Source organism: Thalia democratica, chromosome 9 (genome assembly GCF_965202585.1).
Source record: "Thalia democratica chromosome 9, ktThaDemo2.hap1.1, whole genome shotgun sequence".
NCBI classification, from domain to species: Eukaryota; Metazoa; Chordata; class Thaliacea; order Salpida; family Salpidae; genus Thalia; species Thalia democratica.
The window spans coordinates 5,225,969-5,245,577 of NC_139173.1; the positions used below are offsets into that span (position 1 = coordinate 5,225,969).

At 25.2% G+C, this 19,609-nt stretch overlaps 1 protein-coding gene across 3 annotated transcripts in view; it reads left to right on the forward strand.

The window, feature by feature from the left end:
• The window catches only part of LOC145844003 (AP-3 complex subunit delta-1-like), a 31,717-nt gene extending 18,062 nt beyond the window's left edge, over positions 1-13,655 (forward strand). For all 3 annotated transcript variants that reach the window (XM_082951307.1, XM_082951309.1, XM_082951308.1), the window contains 17 exons: positions 266-369; positions 1,066-1,285; positions 1,565-1,710; positions 2,059-2,203; positions 2,552-2,611; positions 3,450-3,575; positions 4,507-4,683; positions 5,658-5,731; positions 6,752-6,854; positions 7,029-7,151; positions 7,495-7,559; positions 7,782-7,887; positions 8,832-9,031; positions 9,885-10,097; positions 11,601-11,722; positions 12,382-12,464; positions 13,104-13,655. In XM_082951307.1, coding sequence (XP_082807433.1) covers positions 266-369; positions 1,066-1,285; positions 1,565-1,710; positions 2,059-2,203; positions 2,552-2,611; positions 3,450-3,575; positions 4,507-4,683; positions 5,658-5,731; positions 6,752-6,854; positions 7,029-7,151; positions 7,495-7,559; positions 7,782-7,887; positions 8,832-9,031; positions 9,885-10,097; positions 11,601-11,722; positions 12,382-12,464; positions 13,104-13,190 — 2,154 coding nt within the window. In that variant the 3' untranslated portion in view covers positions 13,191-13,655. The remainder of the gene's footprint in view (positions 1-265; positions 370-1,065; positions 1,286-1,564; positions 1,711-2,058; positions 2,204-2,551; positions 2,612-3,449; positions 3,576-4,506; positions 4,684-5,657; positions 5,732-6,751; positions 6,855-7,028; positions 7,152-7,494; positions 7,560-7,781; positions 7,888-8,831; positions 9,032-9,884; positions 10,098-11,600; positions 11,723-12,381; positions 12,465-13,103) is intronic.
• The last annotated feature ends 5,954 nt before the right edge of the window (positions 13,656-19,609 follow it).

The window sequence follows — 19,609 nt, forward strand, 5'->3', positions numbered from 1 at the left end:
TAGGCAGCAGTCTAAAACTCACTCTATTTATTCTAAAGTAGAAAAATTATTGCTCAGGCATATTTTGTTATTTGGTGTGATTTAAATAGATAATTTAATTATACATTCATTTATTAACACCCATTACTAGCTACTCCAACAATTTATAGTAACTATTACCCATTAATAAGCTACAGTTTTACTAAACTCAAACAATTTATTTTAAATATTTTATCGATTTTATTTTATATTTTATTATTCATCAAATAACTATTGTCTTACACAGGCTGCAGTACTACAAAACTCACACAATTTAGCTACTTTGTTCAAAAGAAACGGAATGATTGAAGTATTATACGCAGCAGCCTATATTTGTGGAGAATTCGTAGAGTTAGTTTATCATATTATTGATTATTTTGTAATGTTTAGCAGTTTGTTTTGAAGTGACTGTTTTAGATATTTTGTATAATAATTCATTTAGAAATTTTAACTTTTTCTCTTAAAAATTTTGGTTTTCGAATTCATATTAATTAAAAGCTTGTTTAGGTTAAAATTTTACCATATATCAAGTAAAGTTGTATTTTATTGTGACAAAAAAAAGCAATAGTAGTTGATTCGAAAATAAAAAAAGATGTCAAAAGTTTACTTTTTGAGTTTTTACTACCTAGCTTAAATACGTATCCTTTTTATACATGATTTTTGTTGGTGTTCTTAAACTCCATACCACTAGATCTAACCTGATACACTTTTGATCTGCAGTCACGTTAACATTAATTAATTATTATTATTTATAATTAAACATGTTCCGATCTGTTGAAAAATGAAAACTTGTTAGAGCTGACACGCTGCTTTTCAGTAGCTGCTAAATAGTAGGATTGCATTGAAAGTATAGAAATTATTTACATAGAAACAAAGCAAAAACTTAAACCATATTTAGCCGCCATTATTGTTTGAGTGTATATATTTATTTGAAATAACTTAGTATGGAGCTAATATGTTGATAGGCACAGGAGAATACGAGCCAAACCATTTGGTTTTTAGGCACATTGAGAATGTGGAGCCGAATTTATTTTTGTTTTATAACAGGCACATTGAGAATGTGGAACCAGTACTCCACCGTATGTTGGATCAACAGTCCACCCAGCTACCCACCCACATACAGCACGTGTACCTGCACAACAGCATGAAGATGATGTCCTGTCACATCAACAGGAGCGATAAGGAGGAACACAAAGTGATTGTTGAGAATTTCCTCGTCAAGTTGGAACCTTTCGTCAACTCGTCTGATCTCGAAGTTCAAGAGAGGGTAAGTTGTTTAACTTCATATAATTTAGGGGTTTTTATTTTGGTTCATTGGTAATTGGAGCTAAAACTAATCTATGCTAAAACAGAAAGTTTGAATTGTTTAGAACAACCGACTGAGTGTTTTGAATAAGCAGAATTTGTTAATACAAACCATATTTTTGCAGAAAAAGTGATTACTTTTTTTTGAGTGGTTTAATAAATTAAAAGCAGTTTTTGATTTAGTTTTTTTTTTGTTTTTTTAAAACAAGATTCAAAAAACCACCAAAGTAAATCATCACAGGCATCAAGTTTTATGAATTTGCTGAAACAATTGAGCAAGTTGATGCAGAAAGACACAAACATCAGCGATCTTTTCTCCTCAATGTTCAAAGGAGAATTGAATCCCGTCGCTCCCAAGGCTCAAAAGAGAGTTCCTGTTCCTGAAGGGTTTGCGAATTAACTAATAATAATCAATTAATACAAAATAAGCTAGTTTTAAAAATTTAATTGTTTTTTTTATTTTTTTTTGGCTGAAGTTAGCATAATATTAAAAAGTTTGTGAAGTTATGACAAGTTTTAGATAACTATTCAACAACATAATCATCATCTTAAAATGTTTTGAAAAAGCAAAAAACAAAAATGAAGTTCAAATGATGGATGCAAACAATTTTCAAAAGTAGAAAATGTAACAGCTACAAATTTTTGACGCAAAGTTTTGAGAAAATTATAAATATAGATAATATTCAAACAAAATAAATAACATAGTTAAAATACTTTAAAAAATTCATTTTTCAGATTGGATTTAGACAAATGGATAAACGATCCACCATCATCGTCATCTGAAAGTGAAGAAGAAGAAGTTGTTAGCGGGAAGAACAATTTCTATCTTGCTGAAAACAAAAAGAAGACCCCTGAGCTCAGTCCTGCACAAATTAAAAAGGTTTGGAGCTGATTTAAAAATAGTTTGGTCATTTTTACTTCGTTTTTAGCTTAGTTAGCACACTTTAGATGGTCTAATGAAACTGTTTTTTTTTTTATTTATGTATTTTAACATAAATAGAATATGTATATATATTGAATAAATAAAAAAGATTTAGATAATTTACACTCATACTTTTTTACTCATAGTTTTTGATTTTAGTCAAACTCTGATTACCAAAAACTGTAATGTTCTTATCAAATTTTTGTAAAAATAGCTTAATAAATTGTGCAACATTTTTTTTAAAGAATAAGTTTAAATAATAATTAAATAAGTATAATTAAAAATGTTTTAATTGTAACACAACAGATAAGAGAAGCCAGAAAAGCGGAACAAGCAAGCAACCCACATTATTTACAATCTGTTGCTGTTAGTTTATATAAAATATATAAAATAAAAACAAATTATACAGTAATCTTCCTTTATTTTACCTACATATGTTTCTGTGTGTCAACGAATCAACACACTTCAACTGGGTTATTTTTGAAAAACAAATGTTATTTTTTTATTAGAAGATATGTATGACGTGTTTGATGATATTACGTAATATATCATCAAAGTGTTGGCCAAACTATATTTTTTTTAAACTTGGTTATTTTTCATATAATAACATAGTTCACTTACTTCAAAAACTATATGTGTGGTTTAGGTTGGGAAAATTGGTGAAAGTTGGTAGTATGATGATAAAAGTGTAGAAAATAAATTTAATAAGAATTCAGTAAATTTTGTAGAATACCTATTAAAAGCTGTTGGTATACACTGTATGTTTTTTCTTAAAATTTAAGTCTTGCTGTGTTGAATTTTATTTTAATAAGTTTTGGTAGTGTATATATATTTTGTCTTTTTGTTTTTTGCTTAGAACTTTTGATATGCCAACTTTTTTATTTGATGATTTTTCCAACGTAAATTATTTGCAGACGTTTTTGAGTTAAATTTAATTTTGTTTGTTTTATCCCATTTCAACAAAGTATAGAGGACTTTAAAACACGTTCAAATGAATAAACAAAATATATAATTGAAGTTTACATATTTAAAGAAATAGTTGTTGAAAAATTGTGTTGTTTTGAGGTTCGTAATCTTAGTAAAATTTTGTTTCATAAAAAAGTTATTTGATAGTTTATAAGTAAGTAAACGAAGCTACTCGCCCGCAGTATGTTATTATTTTATATTTTTAATTTCTATCGTTATGTTTTTCCTAATATTTCAGAAAGAGGCAGAGGAATCAGGATACCAGAAACCTGATTTGGAACAAGAATCAGACAAAAGCTCAGGAATTTCAGATATATCCACGAAATTCTCTAAAATGACCACCTCTGAACAGTATCTGAAACAAGTTTGTAAAAATTCAAATACTGTTTGAACATATTTTGTCGTGGAAATAAGTATGGTAACTTTACTAATATGCTAAAAAATCTTAACTAATACAAGAATTTAAGTTCATACCAGTAAAAGTTTTAAAAACACCTTTAAACAGGGCTGCCATAAAATCTGGAATCCTGGAAAAACCTGGAACTTGAGTAATTTTGAAAAAAAAAAGAATTTTAAACCATTCTTTTTACGTAAAATAATGAGATTTTGATAACTTACGAGTAATCTATCATACTAAATGTTTTTTTTTGTATCGGTCAGAATTTTATTTATTATAAAACACATATAAAGTATTCAATATCTTTTTCAAAAAGCTGAAGTTTATAACTAAAAGTGGACAATAAAAACTTTTATTTACAAAAGCCTGGAAGAAATTCAGAAAGCTTGGAAGTATTAACAAAAGACCTTTAGCAACCCTGAATGTTTTACGAAAATAAAGAATGTAAACCTCTTTTTCTAAACATAAAGAACTTTTATTTTAACAAACTAGTTGTGGTAATCTCCCTTACAAGTATTAGATTTTTTGTCTGAATCCAAACAACCCATTACATCTATTTAAGAAAAATTAAAGGTTTTAAAATGAGCATCTTTATTGTTGTAGCCAATGTTTAGAATCATAGTTTTTAAGGGAAATATATTAATTGGCGGTCACTTGAGTTTTGTATTTACTTAATAATTTGTCAATATTTAATTTTGTTTTTTTATAAATTAGAATTTCATAAACAATATTTACGTAAACTTTGCTGTATATAGAATAAAAAATAATGTTTGAAGCTAAACTAAGAATAATTTTACAAATACATACTTTAAATTTGTATTATAAATACATATAATCAGGGTGTTATGACTATTTTTTACTTCAAATTTAATTAAGATTTTATTTATTGCTTCCAAAGGAGCAACATCGCAGGAGAGAGTTGAGCAGGAAGGCAGCTGAAAAACACAAGAAGGAAAAGAAGAAGAAGTCGAAGAAGGGGAAGAAACATAAGAAGGCAACAGAAGAAGTAGAAGTTGAAGAAGTTGAAATCCAACCCCAGCACAAAGTTGAAATATTCGACTACGAAATGCCTGAGGTTTTGTTTGTTTTAATATTTAATTAATTCAATATAAAGTCTAAATATGTTGTAAATAAAATGACGAATGTAATTATTTACTTCATTATTTTATTTTATTAACAAAATTGAAATATTCGATTATATAAAGCCTGAGGTTTTTATTTGTTTTAAAGATTTATTTGTTGTAATTTAATTGAACACAAAATTTACTTGAACGAAAGTCTTACCCTCAGATAAGTTTAAAAAATAAACAAAATTTAAAAATTATGACTCATACAAAAGAGTCATCAACGCGAGTCAGCTGTACAATGATGAGAATCTTCAATTTCACTAAAACTTTAAATACTTTATAACTTAAATAAATGTGTAATATTTGCTTTCAGGCTTACAGAAGTTGTTTCTAAAAGTTGTACAAAAAATTTTAAACTGATGTACAAGTGTAAAATATAGTTTATACAAAAACATTCACGTTGAAAAATTAGTTCACGTTGAACTAATGTGCTGTGTCATTACATTAGTTTTGTTTGTATACTTAGAATTAATATATATAAATATATTACAGTTTCATGAAAAGCTTTTTAGAATTTTTTTTTTATTAAATTATTTCATTCAGTTTTTGGAACTATTAATTTTAGACAACATATAGAGAAAACATAATGTAACGTATTAAAAGCATTATTGTACTAAAATAAACACCAGACACTTAATATTTAGTCCGGTTTTTTCTTTATTTGTCAAAATGTTGTAATAGTTCTAAATAAATTATAAGTAGCTGACCTAACATTAAATTAGTTATTTGTTAACTTTTTTGATGAACTTCAATTTTATTCAAATACTTTATCTTTAAAAGTAGAACATAAATTTTAGGTTAAAGGTTAAATTCAAAGCTATTTTCTATTGCTAATATATTTAAGCATACTAATATGATTAAGTTAACATATAAATAAAAATATTATTTAACTGCTATAACTATTAAAAAAACTTTAAAACAGGGAGCGGTTAATGTGGATTCAGATGCAGACTCGGATAAAAAGGACGATGTATATAAAGCTTTAGATATTGACTTGTTAGTTTGTTTATATGAATAATAAAGCTGTTATAAATATATAAAAAATATGATGTTTATAAATTTGTACTAATTTTTTAGTTTGTTTGTAATAAATAGTAAAAATTATAATGTATAAGCATTTATATTAGTTTATTTGTTATAATTAATCAAAAATGGTGTTTATAATAATCTTGCTATTTATTTTTTAGCTTATTTAATTTTAAAAACTGTAAATGACAATAAAAAGAGGTCTTTATTTTTCAACCGCAACTTTGAAAATGTTTACTAAACAAAAAAATGAAATTTCAAAATGTCCAGTTATTGATTTGTAAGTTTTTTATTTTTCTGCGCCGAAAAGTTCTGCTAGCAAATTTTTACACGGTCAATACTTTGCTAAAATTCTGCCAAGTTCTATAGACTTATCATTAATAACTTTCATTTTTTAATAAGATTTGTATGTTTTGTCGTCTTCTAAGTCAACTAGTTTTTTAGGACTTTTAAAAATAGTGCATGGAATTGTAGGGTACCAAAAGTTAAAAAATGTTTTTTTTTTAGTTTGTAAACTTTGTTTTAATAAATTGCTAAACTTTTTTGTAGGTTAATTATTGATTTTATTTACTTTTAAAAATTTGCTAGTAGTAGCTAATTTGCAAACGAAATCTACATGCATAAATCAATAATTTAGCTTTAAACTACTTTTTTTTAATTTTTGAGTCTAATGGGTATAACAACTTTTAAAAATTTTCCAAAAATTAGTTAAAATATGTTAACTTTTTTTAATATTTCCTTGACTTAGCAGTTAAGTTGGTGTTTATTTTAAAAATACAGATTATCACTGTCTTATAAGTAGTCCTGTGTTTATATTGTTTTTTGTCTAAAGTTGAACCCAGGCATCAAATCCTGAGGCAGTTAAACAGAAGACACAGATAAAAAGTATAATGATGAATTAAACACGAATAAACATGAAAAAAACAATAATAAACACATAGCTTTTATTGCAAGTCTTATAAAATTATAAAATTCAAAATTTTTTTTCAGAACCGAAGCAATAAAAGAACCACCAAAGAAAGTTGAAAAACCTAAAAACCCTCCCAAAGAAGTCTTGGAAGAAAAAACTAAATCTAAAAAGAAGTCCAAAAAGGTTATACAATTGCAGTGAAGCTAATTTAAGTCTTTAGACCGCTAATTTTTAACTTTTTGAGCCTTTCCAAAACATTAATTTTGATAAAAAGCATTCAGCACTTTTTATTGGCAGTATACATTGTTGTTATTTAATCACTAGTAAAAAATGTTTGTTGATAATCTTATTATTTAGACAAAAGACAAGAAAGATAAGAAGAAGAAAAAGAAAGTGAAAGAAAACGGAAATGTTCCAGAACTTGTTGAGGAACCTGTGGTAGGACCAGTTGTTGAAGTCAAAAAAGTTGAGGAACCTAAGGTTTGATTTTTATATTTTTTGCTTTATTTTGTGTGTAAAACATTGTGCGTTTTGGAAATTTAATGTTTGTAAAAAATAAAAAGTTAAATATTCAGTTTTTTTGTTTTACTTTATTTAAAGCCAGAACAGAATCAATTTTTTTTTATTAAATAAATAGGCTTCAAAATTGCACTAACAACCAATTTAAGCCAGGGGTCGGCAGCCTTTTACAAGTCGCAGGACATATTTAAAATAAAAATGAAAAGTCACAGTTTGACGACTCCTGCTTTAGTATAGCTATAATTTCGAAACCTACAAACTATCTTATAATTCATTTTGTTAATAAATTATTTTTGTAAAACAGGTTGTGGAACCAGAACCGGAAATAGTTGTAGAAGAAACAATTGAAACGCCTGTAAACATGAATGGGTATTTAATTTTTATATTTTTGTATTTTAGGTATACATTTTGTTTTAGTTTAGTTATTATTTACCCAATTTGTTTTAAGTAACTAGTATATGTTTTACAAATATTGTTGAAGTAGCTTTTTATCCAAGTTAAATTAAAACTTGTACATTAGCAAAATTAAAGTACAATTTTGTTTATTAATCAGATAATGTTTTTTCTGATTAAAAATATTTCAATTTAAAGAGACGTCAAAGAAAACGGAAAAACAAAAGAAAAGAAAAAAAAGAAGAAGTCAAAAAAATCAAAAGAAAAAAGTGGAAAGAAAAAAACTAAAATCGCTGTAGTTGAAGTAAGTTATCTAAAGTTTTTTTTATTGTTTTTTAGATAGTTTATATCTAATCATTGAATACATATATTAAATATTTTAATTTGAACAAATAATGACACTAGCTCTATCAATGTAGTAGGGTTTTATCTATTAAATATTCACATTAAAATAAAAAGTTGTGAGTAGTATTTTTAATAAAGTTACAATTATTTAAATTTAAATTTTCTATAAAAGTCCTTTGTTAGTACATAAAATATGGTTATAAAGTTTATTTTGGAAAAAACATATTCAAACATACTTTTTTTTTAAACTAAAAACTATTTTGTTTAATGTTTGTAAAAAAATAGTGCGTTTTATTAAAGACGGTAGTAAAGATATGTGTTTCGTTTACGTAAGTATAAATCCGTAAAATTCGTAAATAGAAATAAGTTATTGTTAGAATAACAAACAAGTCTGAACGTAGGAGAAAAGAAAAATATACCATGCTTTATATATAAAACAGACATTTACCTTTTGAAAGTATTTCAGTTTTTTGTGTCATTTATGTAAGTTGCTTATAAATGGTAAAATGCATAACATTTCATTGACTTCAGTTCTCAGCATCTTACAATTATAGAAAATAATACTCTGCTTTTAGATATCTTGTTGTTTATTTGCGTTTGGAAATTTAATTTAATGATTTTTTTTTTTGACATTTACGTAAGATTTTTGAATCTTTGTAAACACAAAGTACCAGGTAGATATAGAAAGGTAAAAGCTTCCGAGAAAATTTAAAGATCTGTTTTATTGATCGTTAAAATAAAACTTTTTTGTACTAGGAACAAATAAATTAATGATTCAGTTTTGTTAACAGCTTTAAATACTTATTCACTTTTATAAGTTTTTGATTGTTACGAACCACCAAATCAATCATTTGTTTAATGATTTTAACATTAATTGATGTTTTATCGTCAATTTTTTTTTAGGAGCCAACAATCGAAGAACCAGTTGTAGAAGAGAACAATTACAAAGTTCTGGTTGAAAGCGAAAAATTGAAAGTTGAATATGAAACGATAGCTACAAATCAGCACAACAAAATGATCACAATAAACTGTCTGTTCACAAATAAAACTGATGAAACTTTTGACCAGTTGAAATTTAACATCACCGATACATTAAATACCAAGTTTGTTGAATTTTTTTATTTATTGTTGGTAATAATGTAAGGTCAACTCTAATAACTTGGATACTAAACACATGTTTAGTAAAGTGCTTTGTATTTTAAGTTGAACTAGCTGATGATTAAAGCGTTTAGCTTTATGAAACATATGTACCAGTATTTTTAAAATCGTACTTTTCCAAAAAATTATTTAAAATCCCTTCAAGTGGGCTTTGTAGAAGGTGTTCAAGTTTGAATAATCACCTTATTTTATATATATATATATATTTTGCTAGTGATCATATACAGTTAACTCCAATAGTTTGACATTTGATATTACAGGTTTTTTGGTCAGCTACTCATTTTTATTTATAACTTACTGTTTTAGATTTTGTATCATGTTTTTCCATTTAGTTAACTTTTATAACTTGAAAAATGTATATATATATATAAATTGTAAAAGTTATTTTAAAACTTGGTTTCTAATTTCAAAAGCTCAACTAACCGTTAGTATTTTGATAAAAAGTTTTGACGTCTTTATTTGAGAAAGATAAGTTATGTTGTAATTCATCCTATAGCTAATATAATCATCACCATATACTTATAAAAATAGATTTATTATCTATATATAAAATTAATAGTAATTTGATGGAAGAAATTACAAAATAACATAATATAAAATGCGTTCACTTTATACAAACAAACATTTGATATTTTTTGATTAAAATAATTATTTACTCCAGTTTTTTTTTAAATTACAGGTCTTTCAATCTACAATCTTTTAACAATCTATTTCCAATAAGTTATTTATTTATATACTCGTCTTTTTCAAATTTACCTGTATTGTATGAAGAAAATTTAAACCTTTTTTTTTACACAGGTTGGTGCGTATGGACCAATCAAATGACGATATTCTTCTTCCGTTCCATCTCCTGCCAAAATCGTCCAATCAGGCGCGATTGCAGGTCACGTGCACGTCAGTCGTCATGCCTCAGCGGTTACGAGGTCACTTGTTGTTACTTCACAATGACAAGTTGGATTTCAAACTGTACCTTCCTTGCTCAGCATACCTCTACAACAGCAACTGTTCAAGGTTGGTTGAAATAATTGTTTGTCTTCTTTTATAACTTTTTTGTAATTATTTTTGGAATTTTTTAAGTTTAGTTTTACTAAATTTCTTTCAAAATAAAACTTTATGTACATAAATAATTGTTTTATTTTCTGATGAACATAACATTACATCATAATGTTTTATACAGGGTGGCCACTAAACCTGGAATCTTGGAACTTGTCAGTTTAGGTTAAAAACCCTGGAATAACCTGGAATTCTAACAATTATTGCATTTTAAGTAGTAAAATTTCAATTTGACACAAAAAATCTATCATATAGATAAAAAATTATCAAATTTTTATTATATTAAAAAACGCATTTTGAGAAGCTGTACGATATCTTTTCAATTTCGTTATACTACTTAACAAAATTTTTAACCTTAAACTTAGCTTTATTCTAAAAATAGACCTAAAAATATGTACTTTAAAAAACCAGGAAGAAATTTCTCAAAAACCAGTGGCTACCCTGTTTATTTATAATGAAATCTATTTTAAGTTATGTTACTTAACTCAAAAACTAAGTTTTTATGTTAGTTTTCATTTATAATGTTTAAACTTTTTAATCTTGATCATTTATTGCTTGCTAACTTCTTGAGTAGTATTATGTCATTCCATTAAGTGATATGTATCTGTTTTTTAATGTATCATTTCGATTTTTAGAATAACTGTTTAAAATATTTAATTTATGGCAATTTTTATTAATATCAAAAAATTTCAAGGTTTCTATCAATTTTCGGTTTTAACACATCCATTAATCTTAACCCAAATTGTATAAAATCATTATTTAGGATTTTGTATAAGTTCTAACACGATATTTTTCAGCAAGTGGTTAGGGCTTTAATAATAGGTTGTTAGTTGGGGTATAAGGTTGAAAGTAGGGGTGGGTACGACCCGCGGACCGGATCCGATCCCCAAACAGAAATCTCTGTCCAGTGACGTATTTTTTAACTTTTACAATTTATGCAAAACATATATAACTGATTTTTTTAAAGCAACTATTTTGAGCTGTAATTTTAATTTAATTTTCATTTTACAGTTAGGCTTATTAAATGATTATTGCCTTATAATTTTGCCACAAAGATATATTTAGCCTGCCGGGTCCGGAGAAGTCTTTTCATGGTAAGTCTTGCCTGTTGGCTAAAAAGGTTGTCCCTAGGTTAGATTAAACGTTCTCAATTATAAATATGAGTTCGTTTTGTTAAATAATTAATGCTTACCTTAGAAAACGTTGCTTTTTGAATAAATCTAACATTTACCTTAATTAAATAAGTGAAGCTGTGTAAGTTTTTAAAGCACTGGGTTTTAAGGATGTGAGTTGGAAGTTTTAATAAGTCTACTGATAGTTTTTTTGTTTAAGTATTCAGCCGGTTTATAGGAACATTCTAATTTTATTGTATATAAGAATTTTTATTGATTGTAAAAGCAAATATGTTTTTCTGTTTTTCCCGTTTTACTAATCAAGATAAATAATAGTTTATTATTTCAGTGATGTATTTGCTGATATGCTTGCTTCGGACAAACTAACTGAAAAATCTTCCACGAGAATCTCTGAATCCTCCAAAACTTTTGATGACGTCATAAACAAAATCTCCTCTCTTAAGTTTACCGGTGAGTTTTTGTCTGTTAAGAATAATTTATTTTTTTGCAGTAATTAAAAGTTTTAATATATAAAGACTACCTAAAAACGCTAATGCAATTTTTTTATTTTTAACTTACATTTTAAATCTACTTTAATTTTATATACTAAAGATATTAAATAATTATTTCATTTTAAATTAATTTTTAATTAACTTTTGACAAAAAGTATTTATTAATTTGTAGATTTATTAAAAACTTGAAGTGCATCAATTAATTCAAGTCAAGTGCGTAAACTCAATTTGTTGCTTTTATTTTTTATATGTATTAGTTTTAATATATAGTGCTAAGTTTTTATTTAATCAAAACTGTAAATTTATTGATTATATCTTTTTGAAATAATTTGAGTTTGGATTTTTGCCATTTAATTTAACTTGAAGCAACATTGTAAAATAATCGATAATTTTTTAAAAAGTTTTTATTTTTATTTGAAACATTGTATATAAACGTAGCAACCTTAGTTTAAGTAATATTCCAAATAATAATTTTATATCACAAATAGTACAAATTAAATAAGTAGCGGAGTTGTTTTTATTACAATCATTAAGGTTTTGACTAGTATTTATTTTTCAATTCAAGTTATTTTGTTATTATAATTGTGGATGGTTATTATAATGATATTAATTTTTTAGTTGTGGAAAGGATAGGAGAAAATGCATCATTATTTTCAAGTTCCATACAAAACCACCTTATTTGTTTATTAGTTAAAAAACTGGTAAGTTAACAAATTATATTCTATTTTTATTTTTATATATGAAGTTTTGTTTCGAAGTTTAAAATCATCTTATTTGATTATTGATGAAAAACTGGTGAGCTAAATTTGTATTATTTTTATTTATAGAGCTAAGTAATTTTAGTAACTAGGTTTTTTAACTTAATGAGTAAAGGTTTTACTTAAAAGCAGGTTACTTGCACTAAAATTAATGCACTTTTAGCATTTTGATTTTTTTTTTAAACTGAGTTTTAATACTTTATTATAGATTTGCAGTTCTAACAAATATAAATCATAAAACAATTGGAGACTAATTTTTTTTTGAAACCTCTTTTATAATTAAAACTTGTGAGAATACTTAATTTTATACATTTTTAAACAAAACTGTTTAAAAAAAGGAAATACTTAAGCCTGTTTTTTTTTAAAGGTAAAAGTTATTAAGCTTTACTTTTTTATGCTAACATGTATAACAATACTATTTAGATTTTGAAAAAAGGATTAATGCTTTTGTAAATTAATTTTTTTTTAAACTAACTACTTTATTTTCTTAACTAAAAACGTATGTTTCTATAATTTCTAGCAATATAGTATTGTATCTAGTAATAGAATAACATTATTAATGACACATTTTATATTTTTTAGGCAAATGGAATATCAATTGAAGGTAAGAGCAACAACCAGTCAATATTGTCCAACGTAATTGACGAAATAAAAACAAACTTACAATAAAAAATATTCCTCCCAAAAAAAAAATGCAGTTAACCGTGCAATTTATTAGTTATACAAAGAAAATAAATACCTTGAAAAAAATTGTCTGCTACTTTATAATGAACTAACTAGCATAGCAAGGTGCAAAAAAAAATCTTTATTTTCTGGTGTTTTTTTTCTCCTTCTTTATTTTAAGTTTTATTATTTTTACATAAAAAAATACTCGTTATAAAACTGAAAAAAAAATCTCAGCTTTTTTTCATGTCTGTTTTATTTATTTTCTTTATGTTTATTATGTTATCTTAACACCTATCTTCTCACTTAAAATTTTTGATTAAAAAAATCTCATTAAATAAAAAATACTTTTTATTTTTTATTTCGCTGCGGTATCTTAATGCACTTTAAACATCTACACAATTTGAATTTCTAATATTAATTGTTACTGTCTCTAATATCTGCACATAAAACTTAAAGCTTTCATATTTTTACCGCAAATTTATATTGTCTTTATACTCTAAAACTATCAAGTTATATTAAATAATTAATTTACACTTTTATTAACCCCTATTTTAAATTTACTAATATTTTTATATTTATTTTAGGCTGTTAATATCAACTATAAAATGTTTTTTTAATTCTGGCTAAACAATTGATTCCTTTTTTATACAAATACTTTATAAAGTCACAAATAATTTATTTAAAATTAGTTATTTGTCAAGTTAGAGTTTTTTTTTCTGTTACAATTTTAATGATCAAATTTTCTTTCAGGTTTATGTTTAATTTAGTATTTAAAAAAATAGTTATAGCTTGCAAACCTCTAATTTATTTTAAAAAAAGTAAATTTTGTTTTAAATATAATTTTTGTTGTTTTATTTTTTTACATAATTGAAAAACTTAAATTAAGTTTGTTTTAGAATGTGTTTCAGTTTATTCAATTGCAACCAAATCAATTTATTGTGAAAATTTTTGTCAATTTTATTGATGTTTTTTATACAAATACTCAAACTCAATAAAAACAATGTAAAACTTTATCAGAACTAGAATTATTATTAATTTAAGTATTGAGTGAAACAATCAAGTATTCATTTTAGAACATCAGTTTATAAGCACTTCTTTTTGGATAATACCAAATAAAATGTATTATTAAATTAATAGAAAAATTTGTAATACTTTTTCTATGCTTCCGGTAAATTGTTTCAGTAAAAGGAATAAGCAATATATTGTTTATTAGATTTAAAATGTAGTCATAACATGCGTAAATTGGATGCTGAACTAATAACTTGCTGATTATGATTTAAGTGATGCAAAATTAGTTATTATAAATAAATTATTAAATGTTTTAATTAATTTTTTATTTAGAAATAAGTTCAAAAACTAATTAGAAGTAGGTTGTAATTTTTTTACAAATAAAGAATGTATTTTTCAAAAAGACTTCTTTTTAATACTTTAAGGTATACAAACATGAAATAACAATTAATAATTGTTGTTTTTATGTAAAATATATGCAAAAAGTCTATTAAGTTATACAGACTGTAGTTTCATCATGAACTTCAAGCTGTTATTAAGTATCTAATTAAATTTTTAAACTATACACATAAAACTATTTGTAAAAATAAGAACTTGAAGAAATATTAATGTTTTAGTGTTGTATTCGTATATAGTTTATTGAAGGTCAAAACAGGCGCTCAAATTATTTGGTCCTAGGACCCGGTGCACGAAGAACCTTTCGGTTATCGAGTCGCACACCACGGATACCTTCTTACGTCTTGTCCTGGACAATATTTATTGAGAAATACTTCTTTACTATAAGGTTTTTAGTGAATAAGAGCGAATTTGTAGAATATATATGCAAATGAGTATTTGTGTGTTTATTATTATGTGAAAAGAAAAAATAGCACGATTGTTGTACAAACAAGAAAAAGAATATGTGTCAAAAGTTGGAAATCAAGTAAGTTGTAAATCCGGGGTCAGAACAAATGCCAATTATCTATAGTTTCAGACAGTTAAACAGATTTATTCAATCAGAAAAGCTATACAGCTCAGAAACAATCTGTCAAATGAAATATAAACGAAAATATTTATTCACAAAACTTTCATCATTTATTTGACATTATCAATGTAATAAAAGGCTTTAAAAAAAAACACTTAGTTTAAAAACATAGGCAAAAATTTAACAAATTAAACTTTACTTATCTACAAAGAAGGCTCTTTTGCACAGGTTGAAGTTTATTTATTTTTTCTTCTATTACTGTTACCCTCAGTCGGTAACTTTTTTTCTTCTGTTTTTTCTTTATCAATATTTCTTATTTGCTTTTTTTTTAATTTTTACTATCACTGTTACCCCTTACCCTCAGTCGGTACCTTTATTTTTTCATTAATTTTTTTTTTGTTGTTTTTTGCTTTCAATTAACATTTTTTACTCTCGTGCATTTTGACTCTTTGTGCAAAAGTGTCTTCGTGCAAAAGTGTCTTCGTGCAAAAGTGACCCTTTGAGCCGATTAGACCCGTTTCAATTTGATAAAGTTAAACATATGAAAATAGATGCAATAAAAACAATCACATTTTTGAAAGAAAACAATTAAACGTTAAAAAAATTTAAAAATGTTTTAAATAAGTTCTGTTATATATTAACTACATTGTAAATTTTTTTTTCCACTAATAATAAATAAAGTGTTGTAGGATACTAAATACTGTAAAACTTGCTGGTAATAATAATAATAAAATTAAGCTTTGTGTTTTTAGTTACTTTTTAGCATAAGCCAGTCATAAGTCTAACCATTTAAGTTAGGTAGCCTAACTAACATTTGTAATGTGCTAAACTTATTATTTATAAAGTATGTTTTAAAAATTATCATAACTTTTTTTGTAATAATGAGTATCGAGAAAAAAAAATTAGATATGACTTGTAGTTAAATTTTTGCTTGTAGTCAAAACGTTCCTTCAAATACTTAAGTCTTTGTTCAAAAAGTTTTATGAAAAAAATACTTTTTGATATTTACACTAGAATTTTTTGTTGTTTGTAGAATAATCATACTAAAGTGTCTTTATAAACTTGTATTTATTCACAGAATAATTAATACACAAAAACCTATTAGCACAAGTTTTTATATGTACAATTGATTAAATACTTAAAACAAAGTATTTTTAATTTAACACCTAAACTTTAATTACATACAATTTTTTCTTTACAATTAGTTATGAGTGTATAGCTTTTAAACTAAATTAGATACTAAAATATAGTTGAAAAACAAATTGAAAATTGTACTTGAAAATTAATTTAGATAAGTAAAAAAGTTGTGAGAACTGCAACATCAAATATTGAAACTTCTTTTAACTTTGTAAGTAAATCGCAAATTTACTTAAATTAGTATTATACTAATGCTAATAAACCAACTTTGTATAACTATCTAGCTCAATATAAACTGATTTTCTGAAAAACAGTATCAACCTGAGAAATTATTGTGTTTAGTTTGTACAAAAGTCTCATTAATATTTATGAAGTACAGCTTGTAGAGTAATTATTATCGTAAGAAACAAGCGGTAATCAGTTTGTTATAAGTAGATAGTTTTCATAATGTAGATAAATTTAGTTCCCTAAAAGAGCTTACAACATCCGACTTTGTAATTATCCAACTACTTATATTTAACCTACGTACATAAAACAGCTGTTAGATAATTTTTTTTTACTACAATTAGTAAAATTCCATTCCATGTATACTTTGGTGTTAACTCATTAGTTTTTATAGCATATGAAAATAGCATATGCATAGAGGAACTTTAATTCTGTCAGCGATATTCTACCCATTTTCATCACACATATGTCTCAACTTAATATTATGTTGGCAAACGTTTGTTGTGACGTGACAATTGAACTTAAAAATATAGTTTTAAGTTTGTACTAAAAAGAAATCAACGCTATATTTGTAATTAGGAAACATACTTATCAAAATGTTACTTCTAGCACTAAACAACAATCCATGTGGTACCCGTGGACCTAGTTTCGTCCTCAATAAGATTTATCATTTAGATATTGAAACGATGAATCCTTGAAGTAGTCAAAACCAAATTCGATTAAGTACTGATGTAGTGAAGCGTCAGTTAGTGAGTTTTAAAAGGGAACATATAATGCAGTTATTCCATACAACTCAACAACTATTCATGTATATATCAACAATACAACTTAGCAACTTAAATTTTTACCAACTTATGTTATATTTTCTTTTAAAGTTTCAACTTTTATACATAATATTTAGAAAAGCTATGATTTGCAGTTAAGAAACTTATACATCATTAAAAGTATAAGCATATAACAACTTATTTCTGTAAGCTTTTTTCTTCTTAGCTTTGTTTTATAAAATATAAATTAAAACACTTTTTTATATATAAAGAAAAGATTTTATTCATTGAATCAGTACTTAGTTTTCAGGGCTAAATATTTTGATAACCTCTTATAGTTTTAACTTGAATAATCATAATCAACAAAAAATTTGCACTATGAAGTTGTGACTAGCTAAACTATTTTGAAACTGTGTTTTTAAAAGGAAATACTTTTAATTTTAATAAAAACATTAACAATTTTTAGAAAACATTTTTACCTATATATGTTTCTTTACGTAACATAATACAAAAAAATAAATAAAAGATAAAAAGCTTGGAAAAAAATTTCTTTAAGACTAGTTTTTAAACACAAATGTTTAAATTGTTAAACAATAAAATTTACAAAATGTTAAAACTAGAAATTGTTTATAAAACGAATGAAAGCTGTTTTAAAACAGTTGTAAAAGCTTATAAAACTTTGTATAAATTATGATATTTCTGATGAACTGTGAATTATATTTTTTATTTTTTTTAACCCTTTTGTTTCACCATTATATTATCTACCGAAAGGCTTTTTCGTGCTCCAGATCTTAGAACCAAATAGTTTGAGCGTCTTTTTTGTCGTTCAATAATTTATATAATATTCATTTGAACTTCTCATAATTTTTTACCAGAAAAATCAAAGTATTTATTTAAAACTCACTTATTAAAGTTGTATTTAAATAATAATATTTTTTATTTTAGCTGAAATCTCATTGATTAATATAGACCAGGGGTCGGCAAACTGCGGCCCGCGGGCCAAATGCGGCCCTCGAAGGGTAAATCTGCGGCCCGCGAGCACGTTTATTTTTTGAATGGAATGTGGCCCGCGGAAGAAAATTTTGTGGCCCGCGAGCATGTAAATGTGGCCCGCTGAACAAAAAAAATATTTTATGTTAAACTTATTCTGGTGTTTTGTTTAATTTTATTAGTTTCGTTTAAGTATTGTTTAACATTTTAAAACAATTAAAAAACTTTACAGTATCAGCTTAAAAATGTAAAAAAATCAGATTAGCATTCCACCAGGTTTTTTCTCAGTTTTATCATAACTTTCTTCTTACAACAGCAAGTTTAGGTGTTTTTTACATGTTTTTCAAAAACTAAGTTTCTTTTATAAATACTTTATTACTAAAAGTTATACTTGAGTGTGCACCAAAACAATTACAATTACATATTAGTAAGAAAAAAGGTTTATTTTATTTTTACACATTTTGATTTTTTTATAAATTTTTTTAGAACTTTAAATTAATTCTATGCACACAAATTTACAAAGATGCTCATATTTTAACCGGCATACTGACAATTTCCACTAGGATCATTTCCCACCCGATCAAATCCCAACCGCGCACAATTCCCACTCGAAAATATTTTTAACTTTCTTTATTTATTCCTTTTTTTCTAATATTTTTGTTTTATTTTTTATTAATTTATGTTTTACTATCACTGTTAACCTTAACCCTTGGTTGGTAAGCGGTTCTTGGATTTGATCGGGTGGGAAATGAGCGGTTCCCATTTTAAAACACGTTTTATTTAATACTTAAACTAGATTAAGTTTAGTTAATTCATAATTTTCTAAAATTATTGTTTATACATGTAGTATCTAGGTGTGTAAAGACACATTTAAAACAATATATTATATAAATTAAAAGTTTTTTGATATGTATACATTACAATATACAAAACAATGTTTTTTCGACAAATTAAGTTAATTTTTATGCACTAATATACACAGTTACTGTTTATTTAATACAAACTAAATTTAGGGTTTGTTTGAATAATGATATATAATAAACTTTAAGTCTTGCAGCTGATAAAATTCTAAATTTTATATATATAGTTGTATACATATAGGTGTGACCAATTAGTGTTGCTAAAAAAGCTTAAATCCCGGAAAAGCTTCGAATTAGAAAATTTATGCTTAATAGTTCTGGAAAAACCTTGAATTTTAAACAATTTTTACGTGTAAAGTAATGAAATTTTAATTTGACACAAAAAAATTACTATATAGATGCAATTTTTAAACACACTAAAAGTAGCTTGACAGTATCTATTTAGTATTGCTATATTACTAAAAACAGTTTTTT